At 40.9% G+C, this 19,202-nt stretch overlaps 1 protein-coding gene across 4 annotated transcripts in view; it reads left to right on the top strand.

The window, feature by feature from the left end:
- Positions 1 to 5,421: 5,421 nt before the first annotated feature.
- Positions 5,422 to 19,202, top strand: part of PRMT8 (protein arginine methyltransferase 8) — a 73,198-nt gene continuing 59,417 nt past the window's right edge. Inside the window, exons 1-2 of one of the 4 annotated variants that reach the window (XM_071762797.1) lie at positions 5,422 to 5,706; positions 6,357 to 6,788. In XM_071762797.1, coding sequence (XP_071618898.1) covers positions 6,714 to 6,788 — 75 coding nt within the window. In that variant the 5' untranslated portion in view covers positions 5,422 to 5,706; positions 6,357 to 6,713. Of the gene's footprint in view, positions 5,707 to 6,071; positions 6,789 to 6,817; positions 7,105 to 19,202 lie in introns of those variants that run through there. The other 3 variants (XR_011729612.1, XM_071762808.1, XM_071762815.1) reach the window with 3 other exon arrangements.

The raw sequence follows: 19,202 nt of genomic DNA, 5'->3' as shown, positions 1-19,202 counted from the left end.
TATAACCATAGAAGCAGTTTACCCTTCTTGCTAAACCTATCCATCCTATTCTTGTTGTTTCCACACTGTAGCAGGTAGTGTTCCTAATGAAAATGGATCCCACAGATTATCTCAGTCATCAGAAGAGTTCTAACTCTGAATCACTTTTTTATGAACCCCCAATTTTTACTCATGTATTGTTTGGATCTAGCAGCTTGAATTTTGTTTCAAGCTTTACCCAGTATGCCAGTTCTTAGGTTTGTGAACACAAAGATCCCATCAGCTACTGAAACAGACTTGAACACTGGCTCTGGCCCAGCCCTCTTGGAGTTTGTTGTATGTTGCACATAATTCATGTGAAGTCTGTGGCACAAGTGTAAAGCAGAAATCAGGGAAAAAACACTTTGCTCTCATCTACTTAGTGGCAAACTACCAAAGCAGGATCTGAAGGGCAATGGCTGCAGCAACAGGATTCCAAGCTTGATGGGCTTCTCTAGGCATCTGTAACAAAAGCAGCTTTCTTTCCTTCAAGTTCTTTCCTTCAAGAAGCTTTGCCTTCCCTTTAGAAGCAGTAGCTATGTTCTTGCTCCCCTTCCCTTTACTTTCTTAGAAGCAAGGTTGTCACTCAAACTGGGAACAACTCTGCTGTACCGACTTCTCTAACTTAAAAAATGATACATGAGATACCTATAATTCCAGAGGTTTTTTATTGCATCAAGCAGGTTTCTGAATACTACAAGCAAAAGCATTATGCAAGGTTTATTAAATGCTTTTCCCCTAAAAGAAAATACAAGTTTACCCCATGTGAAGTTTATGTACTTCTCGATTTTGTCTCTTTTGCTTCTACCCTCTTCTAGTCTATTTAGTTTAAAGAAAGAGAGAAGATGGGCACAATTAACACCTGGATCACAAAGTTATACCTGTATTATGCAGAGTTTAGTACAAATAAGTCAATCTTGTCTCTGGCAGGGACCACAGGTGAATTAGCAGAAACTCCAGATTGCATCAAAATTCACAACCACATCAAACTGCCGAAGTCCACAATAACCCAAAAGGCTGAGCTCTGATTGCAGCCAAAAAAATCATCATCAGAGGCACCTCAAAGTGCTGACTCTCCACTATAAGCTGGCCAAAGCCTGGTTGTATTTAATTTACTTGGAACCATCATCAAGCAACATCAGGCAAGTTCTGAACTGGTTCTGGAAAATAAGCTACGTTGCTCTCAGTTCTTAATATACCTGCAATACTGATTAGACTTTCTTATTTTTTTATATTTTAGTGAGAGACAGCAGCATTTTGTCAATTTTCCTTAATAGAAGAGGAACGAAAATACTGAACTGGGAAGAAAAAAAGTGCCAGCTCACTATCATAGTCACAGTTGTTTATTTGTCAACAGTGACAGCTGAACACATCTGAATATTTTTTTAAGAAAATAGTTCACAAAAGGAAAAAGTGAAACACATAGCAGCATGATGTATTGAATAAGATAGTTTTGAAAGGGAAAGCAAGAAAAATGGCTATTTGCTAAGCATACTGTGAAAGAATTGGCTGCACTTAAAAAGTCACCTTGGTACAAGAATATACATGCATCATCTTCTATTTTCAAGGTATCAGGAGTAAAATGAAGAGAAAGCAAAAAGAAAGACAGCTATTTGCCAGACCTGACAGTCATCAAAGTGATTTTCATAGATCTTCCAGAATTACAGAATCATTGAGGTTGGAAAAGATCTCTAAAAGTCATATAGTCTAACCTCCCCACTCAAAGAACTGTCAAGTAGAACAAGTTGCTTGGGGCCATTTATGGTTATGGCTTAGGCTATAGGTTATGAGTATGTCGAAGGAAGAAGTCTCCAAAATGTCTTTGGGAAGTCTCATAGTAATGAAAGGGTTTTTCTTATGTTTTTATGTCTTACATTTCAATTTGTGTCCATTTCCTCTTGTCCTTTTGCTGGGTATTATTGAGAATAGTCTGTCTCCATCTTCTTTTCCCTCTCCTCCATCAAGTACTCTCATTCTACATTTATATCAGTGAGCTCTCCAGTTACTTAATTTTTGTGGCCACTCACACCAGTACATCCATGTTTTTCCTACATTGCGTGGGAAAATCTTTCACATAATACTACTTAGGTTCCTCATAACTTGAAGATGACTTTGCTATCAAACAGTATCTCATTGTGTGCTCTGAGTTTATGTGATCTGTAATGGTTCAAAAAGCGAGGTAGGTATTGAACAAGGTTGTGCTATCACTTGTAGGTCAGTGTCTAACATATCATGATATTATGATCATTTATCTCTGTCACTGAAGTAATCTCAATGCTTAGCTCCTCTAATCCATAGAGGACTGGAGACTCACTTTCGTGACCTTTATAGAAGTTGTCAGAATTGTCAGTTTGACTCATCTTGGTGACAATCCTTAAGGCCACTGTTGGATGTCCCTTGACCTCTTCTTCACCAATAAGCCCAACTGTCCTCAGATGCTGCTGCCCTAAGAGACCATCATAGTAGTCTTTCACTGAACCATCTCCAATGTGCCTCTCTCCTGCTACTTCTCTCTCTCTCTACTGATGAGTTTCCATTTAATGTAGATCATTAATACTTTATTTAGTAGTATCACCTTTTATGCACTCAGAAAGCATGCTGAGTCATAATCAGCCTGGTTCCACCACCACCCTGTTACCTCCAGATGCTTTCTATTAGGTCTTCCATGCAATTTCTCAGTCTGTATTGATACACAGGATTATGCCACCTCAAATGAAGACGTTTGGATTTCATCCAAGCTAATGACGAAGCTGGCAATAAGTCTAACTCTTATGAGGGCCAGCATAGTATTATTGCCACACTCAGCAAGTAGCAAAGCAGCCTCAACCACAGCTGCTATTATTGGAAATATGAAATAAATGCTTCCCTTCACATTTTCTTTTCAGCACCACCCCACTTCATTTGTAATACACTTTGTGCCCTTCACATGTATTTATACATAATATTTAAATTCAGGAGATGCTTTTGAAATCTCCTGACTTTGTTACAAATGCACTTCTACTACCATTACATTTTCCTCATTACAGGATTCTTTTTCCTGAGATCTAACAAACCAAGGGATCAAAAATATGTTCCAAACTCAGTTCTAATGGTCAAATATCACCCATAGGTAACCACAGATGTCAGCAGGATTCATATTCACATGTCTGAGGTGAGAATTTGTCCTCTAAACAGCATGAAAGCTCATATTCCTCAAGTTCAGTGTTACTGTGAACACTGTACCAACAGGAACATACACTGAGGCCTGTGTTCAAACTGAGGGACTGGCTGAGTATCCGTGTGTGCACAAAGACATCTGTACGTGTAAACATGCTGCTTTCAGCCTCTTAACTAATATTGCTAATGGATTCTTGCATGACTACCCATGCATTCTACCCATGACTGATTAAAAAAAAGAGTCCTGAAGGACAAATTATTTTTCCTTAGGAATAAAACAGATTAGAGCAAATGGTGTTTGTTTTGAAAGCAGTTTCCTCAGTCATATATAGAACATAAAAGGAGGAGTGAGGACACCAACCATCTGGCAGATTTCCAAAGGAGCTAAGGACCAGAACAGTCATCCTTATGCTGGAAACCATGAGACTAGGAGGTTTTCCTGGTATCTGTAAAGCATCAGCCCCAAGGTCAAGGATGAACACTCAGGTATCATCTGTGTTGACAAAGAGGTGGAGAAGGACAAGAGTAGGTGCCAGGGGAAGCCATGCAGTATCTGAAGCAGAAGAAGGAAGGAAATACTAAATTTCTCCCTGCCAGTTTTGCCAGTTGCTGAGTGCTTTTGAAAATCAAATGCCTCATTTAGCTGACTAAAGAGTGTTTTGAGCTGTACCAGAAATATAGACCCAGCTGTCAGAGAAAACTGGAAAATATGTCCTGGAACAGTTTTGGAAAATCTAATTCTTTTTCTCGATATAGAACACTGGTTTATTTTAAAATATTTAATTAGGCTAAGTTTAGCGGTGTGCATCACCTGAAAACAGAGGAGACACACTAAAACTATGTAGGTTAGCCCAAATGCATGATGACTAAAACTTCACACACTCACTAACCACCAGATATTTATGACAGAGCTGAGAAAAACATTCTGACAAAAATTCTGGCACCCTAAATTTTTACTTGCAGATTTTTTTTTTCTTTATCCCCCCTCCCCCCACCTAAAAATCAAAGCACTTAATGAGAAAGAGTTCCATAGCCCCAGACTGTAAGGTTAGCTTTGGAATGCTCTACAATAGCTTATATCAGCAATGGCTATAAGGACTTCCATGTCTGAAGAGTTTTAAGCCTTTTAAGAGCACTATGGTAGCCCCAAAGAAAAGGAGGGATGTCCTGCTTCCACTTCTGCCCTTATTTGAGCCTCATGCCTAGACGGTGTGAAATAAAACTCTACTTTATAAACAGTGGTGTGGATGGTTATTGAAAATAATATCATGGTGAGGAGGTGATAGAATAGAGATAAGTTGAAAGGAATAGCAGGTTATCAGAAACTTGTGAAAAAATGAAGATTCAAATGGCTCTGCAATAATGTCACAGAAGTCCATACTCAAGCTGTATGGCATGTTTACGTACATGCTCTCACATTCTGAAACCTTTCCATTTTCCATATGGTACTAGTGTGGTACATGGCATACTATCATTGTCACTTGACATTTCACCATATCACACGTGTTCTGCTCCTCTGGGTTGCTTACTTCTATGTGATTTACTACAAATTGCTGAAATCCATTGCATACCTACTGATCTTTGTCTGAACAAGAAATTGTGAGGGTCATTCTAGTAAAAGGGAGAATATTTCAATTTTCTTGGCTCCACCTCATCATCCTCATGGGATAGGAGAATAATTTTGCTCTCTGCTCTTTATTCTCTCTATTCCCCCATCCTCAGAAATCTTTCAGCACCCTCTGTGCCCAGGAACCTCCTCTTGTTTTGGCACTATTTAATGGTATGTCAGTATTCTAGAGGTCAGCTGAGGATAAACTCTAATTAAAAGATATCAAAATAGGCTGCAAGGGACATAAATCGAAAACCTCGTATCTATCCTGATCTGTACTGATGTAGCATCTGAGCTGGCAATGTGCTTAAAATACACATCAAAAGTAATCTTTCAAACCCCTTCTTCAGGTCTCCATTGGCACCCCCAGAGGAGATTATTTAAACTGTTCAGAGAGCAGCAATCCTGTTCTGGTCCTTGAAATCCTTCGAGCAACACGCACCCACACACCAGCATTATTTTCTCACCTCCTCCGTATAAAAAACAAAACAGAAACGTGAGAACAGTGGGCTGGAGATGGAGCTGCGGAAAGTGAAGTTGGAAGGATTAATTATGTAATACGCCCCCTCTCCCGCCCTTACCCACAGCAACACGAGTGAGGTAAACCTAATCCTCCCAGCTGACAACTCAGAACTAGAAAATGCCTGGAGGAGTGAAAAGCAAGATAAACGTGTGGGGAAGGTGGCAGTGCACTCCCACGAAGGAAAATGTCATTAGGAAAAGGCTAAAAAGAAGTTCAAAACACCTTTAACCTCTTCCCTCCCCAGAAAGACCTCTCCCTCCGCCCCTTTCCTCCCTCCTCCTTTTCAGCGGGAGCTGCAGCCGGATGGGGACTCTATTTCTCCAATTCACGACGGAGTGTGGATCCTGCTGAAAAACGCCAAGTAAAACAGAAGCTGGGAGCACACACACGAGAAGATATAGTAAGAAAGCAGGTTTGCTACTTAAGTCTGAGGAAAGAAGCTGGAGCAGACTTCGGTTGCTCTCAAAGAGCCTTGCCGAGAGTCCTTGCAAAGAAAAGTGATGCTGATTCAAAAGAAGAGGAGGGATGGGGAAGAAGCAAAATCGTGCATGTCTGTGTGAGAGGGAGACAACGTGTGCACGCAGACATGAATGTGTGCTTATGTGTAAGAGAGTGTAGGTGAGGGGTGTGGGGGACGTTGATATAATGTTATTTTTTCTACGAAAAACACGTAAATGCAATTCCCAGATAAGGGCACCGAGCTCTGCCCAGGAGCAGATGGGGTGGGGGGGAAAGGGAGAGAAGGGGGAAGGGGAGAGAGGGGGAAGAGGGGAAGGAGAGAGGAGAGGGAAGGAGGAGGGGTTGCTAATTCAGAAGACATTCACGGAGAGAGGGTGGCAAATTCTGTGACTATCTTTGAGGGAAGTTTCCTGGAACCTAGACAGAAAGAAAGAAGCCCAAAGAAGGAAAATAAAGGGCTATGATTTCCTTGTCCTATTGCTTTGTCTCTGGCTCCCTCTGTCTCTGGAAGAGAAGCCACAAGACACAAAGATGCCCAGCTGGTCACTGTACGCCCAAGTTCAGTTTAGCTGGTGCTTCTCTCCCGTTTAGCCCGACAGCTTTCTCTGAAGAGGAGGACTCGCAACCCGACTGCCTTTTAGTTTAACCCGAAGAGCGTGTGCCGCCTCTCTCTGCCCATCCCAGGAGCTCGCTGGAGGTGGAGGAGAGGGGAAGAGGGGAGAAAGAGGAGGACTTGAAAGTGTCCGAGGAGCTCCCGATGCTAAGAGGAGACAAACATTCCCGTAGACGACGCAGAAAGGACAAAGCTGACTGATTTATAGCTGGTTTTTTCCGTTTTTTTTTTTTTTTTTCCCCTCCCCGTCCTTTGGCGCTCACCCGTGTTCAGAAATCTTCGAAAACACAAACCACAACGCCAACCTCGAAGCCCTAACCCTTTGGCTAGCTCTTATGGGAATGAAACACTCCTCCCGCTGCCTGCTCCTGAGGAGGAAAATGGCGGAGAACGCCGCCGATAGCACAGAGGTAAGGATGCGAGGCGGAGCCCGGCGCCCCAGCTCCCTCAGCCCCGAGCAGTGATGTGCTAGCAGAAGCAGCACCAAGTGCAGATAAACTTTCCCGGCTCCTTTGCTGCCTCAGTTGCTGCTATGATTTCCTGCATCCTTCCACCGTCCCCCCCCCCCCCTTCCCTTCTCCCCTCTCTCCCCCCCTCCCTCTCCCCTCGGTTCCCCCTCGGCAGACACCTTTGCACCCTGCTTGAACTCTCCTGTCGCTCGGGCTACTTCCCGGAAGCCGCCGCTTTACGACTGGTTCCCCGAGAAGCTGGGTGGGCCGGGAGGAGGTGAGGTTCCGTGCGGGGTATGGGGGACCGGGAGGAGAGGCGGGTGCGTGCGGCGGGAAGGATGCGGGACGGTCGCTTGTGTGCCGGAGGAGGCTGAAAGGTGCAAAGAAGGTCTCTTGTGACAGCAACTCAGTCAGCTTTGAGCGCTTTTCGCCTGGAAGAACGGTGCAGAGCCTTTGCTAGGATTGTCTGGGGATCATAAGGAGGATCGGTGTCTTGACAGCATCCTAGATCTTACCGCGCGGAGGTGCCCGAGGCGGGGCGGAGGGCAGGAGGAGCCTTCCTTGTGCCCCGCTGGCCTGAGCAATACCGAGACTAGCTTAGCGTTGCCTTCGGACCGAGAGGGTACCGTGAGAGCTCTCAGGATTTCTACGTGAAATCCGAACCGCCCCTTACCTTCGGTTTCCTCAATACTGGGGTTCAACACACCTTGTTTACTTGTCTAAGGCTGTCTTGACCTCAGTGAGACTTCTCAAGGTGTACATCTGGGTGCGAAGTTTCAGATCTGGAAGAGCAGAAGGATGCAGGATGCGGTACCAGCTTCTTTGGAAGCGTGAGGAAGAGACAGGCAAAAATGCAAGTGTGTGCCAAACTCCCCCTTTCTGTTAATAGATTGTGCCTTGCGTTCTCTCTGAACAATTAGCACATGGCTCAGCCATGTACAGACCCCCCAAGGATGCTGCACCCCAGTTAACTTCAGCAGCTTTACATTCAGAGGCAGCACTGCCCTTCTCACCAGCTGTCCTGCAGAAGTAATTAAGGAAAAAAGCATCACTTCAGTGTGAGCGAGCATATGACTATTCCTTCCTTTATTACTTCAATCTCTTTGCCAGATGTCTCCTCCTTTCAGATAGTCCTCCTGGTAGGTGTCCTGCGCCCTCATGAATTCCACATTTCTCTTCCTAATAGTGTTGTCTTTGCTTGACCTTCATAAATAGGCCTTCTTTGCCATGCCAGGTGAAGAGCTGAATTTTCCTGTTAATGTGTTGTAAGCACTTGATCAAAGAACATGCCTGCCACTGCATTACAACCCCACAGAGCACTGTTTGCAGAAGAGGAATCTATAAATAGCAAGAAGTCTGGCTGCACATCTGTAAAATGTGCCAGTACTGGCAACGCAGAATTGCATTAAGGGTCCCAGGATCATGGGCAGTATTTCAAAAAGAAATGTACAAGCACAGCCAGTTCCTTACAAAGCTGTTTTTCAATGGAAATTAGATAGGGAAATGAGGTGAGAGGAGCTCTCTATATATTCCCGTCTCAATTCACTATTAGTATATTTTTGTCATTTAACTGACTTTGTCTTTCTCCTTGTGCAGTGCTGCACACGCTGCCATGTCATTTATGCAGAAGGCTTTGTTAATGATGAGAGTTTCATTCCAATGCTGCTTGTGGGCTCGGAGAATATGAAAATTATGTGATTCCTCCTCTCAGACTATATATCAAAGACAGATTTGTGTAATGAGTGAAAATACTGCAGTTAGACATATTCTGCTCTGCTTCTATACCTGCCAAGATATTTTTTATTTTACTAATTTTCATATTTGTGACGTTAGGATCTGTTACTTACTGAGAAAAAGCAGCCTGCATACATGCAGACACAGAAATGCACCAAGCAAAATATGCCAAGACCTTTGAAGCTCTTTCACTTGTCAAGCATTTATATTTAGCAGTCATATGATACAAGTTTGACCTTCAAACCTGTATTTCTCTAACTTTCTCCTGAAGGTAGCAAATGTTCTGTGAAAGAAAGAAAACAGGACAAAGTATCTCACTTTTAAACATAGCACAGTGTCAGAGGAAATTAGGAATGCTATAAATGTGCTTCGTTCAGGAGGGTCATGAAGATGATCAGAGGGCTGGAGCACCTCTCCTGGGAGGACAGGCTGAGAGAGTTGGGATTGTTCAGCCTGGAGGAAAAAGGGCTTCAGGGAGACTCTATAGTGAAGCCTACAAGAAAGTTGAGGAAGGACTTTTCACAAGGGCCTGTAGTGATAGGACGTGGGGTAATGTTTTTTAAACGGGGAGGGTAGATTTAGGTTATACATTAGGAAGAAACTACTTCATGTGAGGGTGGTGAGACACAGGTTGCCCGGAGAGGCTGTGGATGCCTCATCTTTGGAAGTGTTCACAGCCAGATAGGATGGGGCTTTGAGCAACCTGATGTAGTGGAATGTGTCCCTGCTGATAGCATCAGGGTTGGAACTAGATGATCTTTAAGTTCCCTTCCAATCAAAACCATTCTGTGATTTGAAGCTAATGCTGTACCAGTAATTTGTATGATTTGATGCTCTCTAAATACCTGAAGCACTTTGATGGCATGGCAATCAACATGATGTAAATAGAAAGTGAGCTATGAGAGATGAAGAGTTAAAACATTTCTTGAATGGTCAAAAAGCCCTGCTTCCAAATTATTCCAAAAACCTCCTGGTTCTTACTCAGATTGATTTGAGTGTTACATTACAGCTTCATAGTGATCAGTGTTTTTTAATCTACCACAACTGAGAGCATTAATCAAGCTTTTGGTCAAATATGGTGAGTATACTGTTTCAGTAATAGAGCAGTTTAAAAAAAAAATACATGAAGGACAAGAATGTGGAACTTTTTATTCCCTTAACTACCCTCTGGTGTCCATGGTTTAAGCTCTTAGCCTAAAGAGCTTAAAGAAATGATTACAACAAATACAGACAACAGAAACCCACAACTACAGTTAGGCAGTACTCACTGTTATCTCAAACAAGAATTCCAGAAAGCAGGAGCTCACAAGCATTACTTCCCAGTCAAGGAAGACACCTCATGTTACAAGGAAATTTAGAGGTGTGTCACAAAACACAGCGAGTGGAAGTGACAGTGAGTGGAAGTGTGCAGGTATTGTTGGATCTTGGATCAGATTCAGAATAGTTTTGTAGTTTCACTGCCCTGAAAAAATCTGTTATCAGTCTGTCTTCCAGAGTTTAAGTGGAACTGCTTGTTTTTTTTTTTAATGTTTATAACAGCTAGCAAGTACAAAATGCTGGGTATAAAAATAAAAGTCAAGGGGGATAAACCTCACACTAAGAGAAGCTTGCCACAGTTATTTTGGATCCTTGTTTGAAGTGTGCAGGGGAAAAAAAGACTGAGAAAACCATAATTCCTGCTGGCCATCCCATGAACTTTAAGAGAAATTCCATTGGAACAAAAGATGTGGAATGTCTCCTCCTCAGGATATAAAAATGATCCTCTGTATCCTTAGTCATAAAAGAAAAAGTGTTTAATTAAAACAGGACTGTTTGCATAAATAACAGATCCAGAATTGAGTTATCTGTAAATAATTAAAAGCTCCCAGATAGAAAACAAAATGAAACAGAAATTGTTCTTTGTAGAACATATGCATGAAAATTCTGCAAGATTAATGGTGCTAACTTGCTGTACATTTTGGTGCTGTGTCTTTTTATTTGAAATTTATTAAATGGAAGCCAGATTAATAGTAGACCTGATAACTGTGATAGGAAACAAATTGATAGAAGTGAGATTTCAGAATTGTGCTCGAATGTAGCTTGCGAATGTAGGCCAGGTGAAAGGAATAGAATAATACAACAGTGGGAAAGGACCTTTAAAAATTATCTAAACCGACCCTTCTGCAGAGAGCAGGGCTGTCTTCAACTAGATCAGGTTGCTTGTGTTCCCATTGGTGAAAAAGAGAGCTGCAAGATTCAAGTAAACTATTTATCATAGAATCATAGAAGGGTTTGGGTTGGAAGGGACCTTAAAGATCACCTAGTTCCAATCCCCCTGCGTGGGCAGGGACACCTCCCACCAGATCAGGTTGCTCAACCTGACCTGGAACACTCCAGGGAGGGAGCAGCCGCAACTTCCTTGGGCAGCCTGTTCCAGTGTCTCACCACCCTCAGAGGAAAATTTCTTCCTAATGTCTAACCTAAATCTCCCCTCTTCCATCTTACAACCATATTCCCTTGTCCTCTCACTACACACCCATGTAAAAAGCCCTACCCCAGCTTTCTTGTAGGTCCCCTTCAGATAATGGAAGGTTGCTATAAGGTCACCCCCGAGCCTCCTCTTCTCCATGCTGAACAACCCCAAGATTTACTTGAACTTTGCTTACAGGTTTAAGTGCAAGGCTCAAGCAAACAATTTACTTGACCTGTCCTTGCAAATTTGACACATCCCTAATGTAGCTTTTCACAAGCACAACAGAAGAATGCACTATTACAACTTCAAAACAGGAACACAGTATTAGAACCCATAAAGAGTGCTACTTGTTACACATGTTAGTTAATCTCCCGTGGTTACAAATTTACATGTATGCAAGATAATCACCTTTCCTGGTAAAGGGTTTAAATCACAGGGAAGTAACCTTGACCAGTGTCCCCATCAAGAGGGAAAGGTCTCTACACAGACCAGCTGTATAGTTGGAAAAGTGACTCCTGCTTCCCAACCTAGATCTTAGGGGTTTTATCCCCTGATTTATGTGACTGTGAGCAAGACTATTCCTGAGTGGATTTTACTATTTTCTTTGGGAATAGAATAGAGTTTCCCCTTATCTAGCTTTATTTGTCTATGGGGACAGTTCATTTCTGTATGTTCTGCTTTTATTTCTCTTTTTCTGATTCTGTGATTGTCTGGGTACACAGAGTTGTTGGCTGAAGATGAAACTCAAACCTCCCAGCTTCTCTTTATCTTGCGTAGGTAACTGAATAGTGTTTTAGATTGAGACTTGGGGGTATTATTTGTTGAGGGATTTCAAGGCTCAACTCAGGTCTTGATTCTTTAAAGGATGGAGCACCTTGCAGTTTGGTCTTTGGCTTATGGGACAACTCAGGCCTGAGATAGCTACACTGCTCCCCGTGTGTCATCTCTGCTGAAGTAGGGCATCAAGGCAATCCAAAACTGGGTCGATTTTAAAATCCCCCATGAGTCACCTGCATGCTCTAAATGTTACCTCATTCACAAACAATGTGAGATGTAAATCTCATTCACAAACAACGATCCAGACAATCCATATACCATCCAACCTCACCTTGAATGTTTGCAGGGACGGGGCATCTACCACCTCCTTGGACAACCTGTTCCAGTGTTTCAACACCCTCACTGTAAAAATTTCTTCCTTATAGCTAGTCTATATCTACCAGATTTTAGTTTAAAACCATTACCCCTTGTCCTGTCACAGCAGGCCCTGCTAAAAAGTTTGTCCCAATCTTTATACTGAAGTACTGAAAGGTTGCAGTAAGTACTAACTGCTGCACTGGCACAGATTGCCAAGGTGTTTGTGCACATTCGACAGATACAGCTACATATAATAGGTTAGTTGCAGTTTGAAACAGTTCTAGAACCTGAAAATGTGCTGGTTTTGTACAATGCAATTGCACAGTAACTCCATAAAATGCAATTCTTATGCTGAAGACTTTGCAGTCTTCAGAGAAAATATTTGCAGTCTTCATATAGAGAAAATATCCTTGTTCCATTGCTAAACATAGATACATTAGGTAATTTATTTATTGTAGCAAAGTAGCCCTCCCTGTATGTCCTATTATACAGTCCTTGGCTTTTGTTTAGAAAAAATTTCTTTTGATGATTTGGGGTCACAGGCATAATAGATGTGCTTCCCCACAGAGATAAGTATAACTGGTGCAATACCACAAGAACCATCTTTGTGAAGGTGACTGCTCAGTTTCCAGAGGTGGAAAGATTACAATGTCCTGCATGAAATCCAATCATACCACTACTGAAGGAGTAGAGATTATAAAATGTGTTGAAATAGTAAGCTTCTCTTTGTGATTCATGAGTAGTAAGATGGGTTTCTCCTTAAGTTATCAAAGTACAAATGAGCAGAAGCAGGGCAATGGTGTGCATAACAGAACAGTGGACTGAATTTATTCATTAAATGTAAGGTTTGTTCCTGGCTGGATTATTTTGAATTATATATACACTGGATATATATAACGGATTATATATATCCTGGATTATTTTGAAGACACAATTTAATTCCTCTGAGTTTTCCTAATCATACTGCTGAAATCTGTGATTTATCAGTTCAGAGGTACTGTATAGGATTATTATTTGGTGTTATTAAATTGCTTATAACACCATATATAAGAGAAAATTAACAAGTGGATGATTTTAGCTTAAGGCAGAAATAACACTTTAATGTGGTGTACTTCTTAGGCTAACAGAAGTCAGATCTGACAGATCTGGTATGGTATCAGATAGCTAGCTGAAGAAGCAGGTTATGCCATACCTTTCAAGCCTACTGAGTGGTGTGCCATGTAACTTTGAACAGAAAAATTTGTGGGAGCTGGGGTGTGCTAAATAGACCAGGCCAGTGGCTCCTGCTCTACATGTTTTGCACTCCTAAGGTAGTCAGAAAGCTGACCCAGGATGTCAGTGAAGAATCTTTCACTGTGGATATAGTCAAATCCCCAAGGGCTTTAGCAATTCTGAGTTAAAGCAGGGAATATTCCACTACACCACAATTTGATCCTGTACAATGGTCCTTCTAGGACTAAGTAGCCTTAGGCCAGTCACAAGGCACTTCTAATGTTGTCATGGGGGCTTATTTGATTTCTAGCCAATTCAGGAGTGAGGGAGCAGAAATGTGGCTCTGAGCCATCTTCTCCTACCACCTTCAGCTGTGCAGAGTATTAATTTAGCTCAGCTGAAGATCTCAGTGTAGTTAAATGCTTCCATTTCTTTCTCAAATGTAATACTAAAAATTCAAGACATTGGCCATATTATTTTGGCCCCGTTGAAGAAATAACATCTTGTTGGTATTAATGATGTAAATAGGATTAAAAAAACCTAAAAACAATCCAAACAAAACAAAATAAAGCAAAAAAAAAGAAAAACAGCTATAAGCAGAGTTTCAAGATAAAGAGATCTTAGCATGGATTATCCTCTGTCAGCATAGGGTTGTTCTTGTGAACAGCATTTTAGTGTCAAGAAGGCTGGTAATTTTTCAGAAAGGGTTCATCTTGGTGACATTATGGGCCACATCATATTGTGTCATTGGGGCAATGCTAAAAGAGAGGTTTCCCACTAATGGGTGCTTTGCACAGAAGTTGCCATAATAACTCTTCTTCCAACCTCGGCCTGTGAGAAGCATCAAATTATGCAGAGATAAGAGCAAGAAATTCTGCAGATGATATCTTTGCAACTGCTCTTTCTCCATGCTGAAGTGAGCTTAAAGAGACTGAGTTACATGGCTTTCAGAGCTTCAGCCCCAGCCTGATGGTGAAGGCTTGTGCCCTTATTGGTACAGGCAGAGCAGAGAAATACAAAAAGGCAAAAAAGCATTGAGCCTAATCTTTTAACAAGATTCTGGCTTAGAATTTCTGAGTTTTAACACAGTTCAGTCCTCTGACAGATGAGGTGATCAACAGCAGAATGGGGTGAATGATGAAACTGATTGCTCTCGGAAATTTGCATGTATTGAGAACTGAGTTTTACCTGTGTCTTTTCCTCCCAGAGTGAATTATTTCTTAAAAAGGTGCATTGCCACCTGTCCTAACTATTATTCACAGGAAAGGAATTGCTTGAGCTTTCCTGAGACTCACTGAGGAGAAGATATTTACTGTCACCCTCATCACTTCTAATAGCACCAGAAAGCTCAACCCCAGTCTCAAGTCTCAAGTCCAGAAAAATGTGTGACCAATCAAGGGCCTTCCAATAACAATCCACCAGTTCAAACTTATTTCTCTTGTGGACCTTAATTTCTCATTTGGAAAGGAGGAGAGGAGCCCCTGCCATCTGTTTCAGTCTCTAGTTGTGTTCTGGTAGTATTCATCAATCCATTGCCCCCAGGCTTGAGCCCAGGTTGACAGAAAGACCAGCTACTGATTTTCATAGTTACATATAGGGAAGTAATTAACTTTTCTCACAGCTTCTTATGAAATACTTCTTTTTGAGGAACATATACCTCATGACTGTGTCCTGTATTAGATATTACCCTGTCTGAAATACAGTATATGCTTGTTGTTTTGGTTTTTTTACTCTGATCTCAGTTACATTGGGACATACGAGGAGTAATGCCACCAAGTCCTTTATACCTAAGGATCACATCACACTCAGTAGCACTGCAGAGACACAGCCATGTCAGTCACCTGCATGAAATGATCATGTTGGCCACTGCTGTCTCTGGCTAAGTCTTGAAAAGCTCCAACCACAGAGATTCCACTGCCTCTCTAGGCAGCCTGTTCCAGTGTTGCACAGGCCTCTCAGTGAAAAAGCTTTTCTTATTGTCCTGTCTGAACCTCCCAAACCGCAGGCTGTGAGCTTCGTGTTTGGTTACCTCATCTGTGACCGATGAGAAGAGTTTGGTTTAATTTTCTTTTTAACTGTCTTCCAAGTAATTATCCCTTAGGCAGCTTTTCCACAAATAGAACAAGTTCATTACTGTGTTGGGTCTCTGTGGTGGGGTTTTGGTAGTGGGGGAGGGCCCACAGGAAACATCCCCAGCACCAAAATCCAGCTCCAGCTCTGGCCAAGGCCCAGCCCATCAGTAACTCTGGATGTGCCTCTGGGATTAACATATTTTAGGAAAAAACTAAACTGCTCTTAGAGGAGAAGCAGGTCAGAGGAGGGGGTGAGGTGAGAGCAATACCAGAGCAGAGGTACCAAGGTCAGTGAGGAAGGAGTGGGTGGAGGTGGCGAGTAAGGTGTTGAAGATCTGGTTTTGTTGTCGTTGTGCTGTTCTGATTTGATTGGTGATAAACTTAAGTAATTTTTTCCCCAAGTCTTTTGGGGAAAAGACTTGTTTTGCCTGTGAACATAACTAGTGAGTGGACCATCCCTGTCCTTGTCTTGATCCTTTTTAGGAGCTTTTAGTTGGATTTTCTCCTGCCCATCCCACAGTGAAGGGAGGGGTCAGCAAGAGGATCTTTGGTTCTTTTTTAGCCTGCCCGGCCTAAACCACAACATGTACACAGTAATCTCTTTTTACATGCCATCTTTTCAGGCTCATTACCAGTGTATTATATAGCATCTTGCTTAACTTCTTAAGTAAAAGGTGGTAAGCACCTTTTAAATGAAGGTGGAAAAGAAAAGGAAGGAGGAAAGGAAAGCAGTCAGGAAAATTGGTCGAACAGGGAGGGAAGAAAGGGGTGGTGTGTGAAAAGGAAGGGAAGAGAGGAAGAAGGAGAAGGGAAGAAGGCAGGAAGGCAAAGTAAGGAAATAGTGGCAGCATCCAGAGAACCTGCTCATTTCTATAAAAGCAGGAACAACCGAAGTACAAACTAAAATATAGTGTTAAAAATTAACAGAATCACACTGTGACTCCTGAAGGCTGGTCTTGCCAGTAAAGATGAAGGTGAAGAACACACTGGATACCTTGACTACATCCTTGACCTTGACTACTTTTTGACACCTTGACCCCTTGACTACATCCTTTGTCATGAGGGCCCCTGCCCCATTTAGCAGTGAGCCCTGGTTCTCTCTGGCCTCTTTGGTGCCCATGTACTTGCAGAATATTTTGTTGTGCTTCATTGTTCTGTTGTCAGATTCAAGAAATGTCAGGAATCACGGAGCTGTTGGCAGGAGGCCATTGGGAGAGTGAATCAACTCACCCTTTTAGAACTTGAAAATAAATAAATAAATAAATAATAGGGTTCTGGGCTTTTTTGCAACAGAAGGTGAGGAATAATGCAAACCTCAATTACTCTGTCAGGAGAAGAGAATAAAACCAATTTTGAGTACATTAGTCAGTCATGGAATAAGAAGAGAAAGTATGTATTTCTATCTCTGTGATTCATCCCAGCCAGCACTGAAAGAGCAAAAAACATAACAGGAAAAACACAGAACTGGTTTTTATTAGTTATCAAGGTGTGTGTATTAAAGCTTCCTTGAAACTCACCTTTGAAATTTGCTCTCACCACCAACTCCATCTCGCCACAGTTCCACCTCAGGCACTTTCTGTCTCCCACCTCATCTCATCTCATGTTTGATTGCAGTCACACTGTCATTGCTGAGCTTGACATTACCAAGAAGATAATTTTCCTAACCTGCTATTTAAACTGCATTACCCCTCTATTGTTATCTAATCTGACGAATCTTTATATTCTATTAATTCAAAAACCTGATTGTCATTTTTAAGGCTATTCAAAGCATGTGTCCTGGTTTCTTATCATTTCTCATTCAGTACCAAGAGGTTAATTCAAGCCTCTAGTGCCTATCTCCATCTCATATTTCTAATATTTTTCAAACATTCTTTAATGAATTATAGTACTAGTAATGTGACAGTATGTATACAGTCTTAATGAAGGTTAGCCTAGAACTTGTAAAAGTAGGTCAATTCCAAATTTTGTTTATGTTTTGTTTCCTGTGTATTTGGCATTCAATTTATGCTTTTCTAAGAGAGTTTTTTTAAACAGATACTCAGAGACAAGAGTAGGAATTTTAAGGAAAGTGTAAAAGTGTTCAAGGATTTTTTTTAAATAGAAGTCATGCTTTCATGTAGCCTTGCTACAATTATTTTATTGAAAAAAAATGTCTCTGTGCCGTCTTTATCTGATAGGTATATTCCTTTCTCAGCAGAAACCAAATCATGCTCCTTAGTGCTCATCAAATACATCTTTGTTACTTTGTAAACTGGCAGGCAAAAGTGTTTATGCTTGTAAGCTCTGTTTCCACCAGGTAAAGCAGTATTCTAACAATACCTGCTGGAAACAAAGGCATTTTGATCTCAAAGACAGGTTCGCCCTTATGTAAATGCACTATTTTTAGCAGAACTATTTGTGATTTATATAGATGCAAAGTCAGCTCACATCTATATATAAAATTGTATTTAAAAGGATGAATCACCAGTGGATTTGCTCAAGAACAGAGTTTTCATCATTCTGTTTCACAATTTTATAAAAATATGAGAAGTAAACTTTCTTGTATCTCTTTCTTAAATGTGTTTAAAAGATGGGTCTGAAACAGCACAAGCTTATTGGCTTTTTAACACAAACTTCATGAGTCTAGATTTCTTTTTAACAGGTGTAGTTCAGAACTGATTATTGTAGAATCAATTTCCATAGTGGCAGAATATTTAAAACCACTTCTCATCATATAATACAGAGCAAAAGTAATTCCAGTGGGTCTACTGGGATTACCTGTGTTCTGAATGTTAGCTACATACACAAGTTTCTTACACAGCTGCTGAGAACAAATTGAGGTCAGTTGTGGAATTTAGAGCCCTTTTGAGATCAAATGTAGCTACACAAGCCTGGAGTTGTTATTAATCTTAGTCTCTTACAATGAAATTTGTCAGACAAGGTAAATCAAAACCAAATTATGTTTAATGTCTGAATAACAGGAAATGTACTTTTTTAGGATAAATTTACTGAGTGCTTTAAGACGTATTTGTCATAATTGCTATAAATTAGGACTAGTCAGTCTGAGAAGTACACAAAGTTGCCTTCTACAGTCTTAAGAAAGATTAATGTCTTTTTCCATTACTAAGCCAAGCCTCTAAGAAGCTTTCCTTTACCAGGGTTTTTGAATTTGAGATTTAATTTTAATTAGCTCTTTCCACACATTCACAAAATACCATCATCATTAAAAAAAACATTCATATCCAGTATAAGTCCAGTCTGATAATTAATGAATTACAAACAAGATATTCAGTCACACTGACACAACAGTTTTTACTTTAAGACTGTTTAAATTCAACAAGGTTACTTTCTATCTTAGAATTAAAATGAAAATGCAACAACAACTCTTGTTCTGAATGAGAGAAACTGCTATTTAATAATTCAATAAATGCTTTAACATTGTGGTCATTTATCACTTTAGCCACACTGGAAAGTATGCAGTTCCTTAACCACATATTAATATGTTCACCTACAAAATTACTTACCTGCTGTCTCTTTTGTATGAACATACACACACAATGTTTTATATATACAAACTGCATATTATGTTGCATATTAATTTCTTTGTGAACCCAGGTTGTCAGTGATATAAAATTATGTCAGAGAAAATACTACTGTACAGCCAATGTAGGCTCATACAATGTAAGAAGCCAAAATCCTGGTTAAAGTCTTGTAATACATCAGATGTTTATAGATATGTTTTGTATGTATCTGTTTATATAGAAGCTATGTTTTAAAAGGCAGTTTCACAAA

The sequence above is a fragment of the Heliangelus exortis genome, chromosome 1, assembly GCF_036169615.1.
Source record: "Heliangelus exortis chromosome 1, bHelExo1.hap1, whole genome shotgun sequence".
NCBI lineage: Eukaryota > Metazoa > Chordata > Aves > Apodiformes > Trochilidae > Heliangelus > Heliangelus exortis.
Note: the sequence above shows the minus strand (reverse complement) of the source record. Positions and strands in the feature narration are given on the sequence as shown.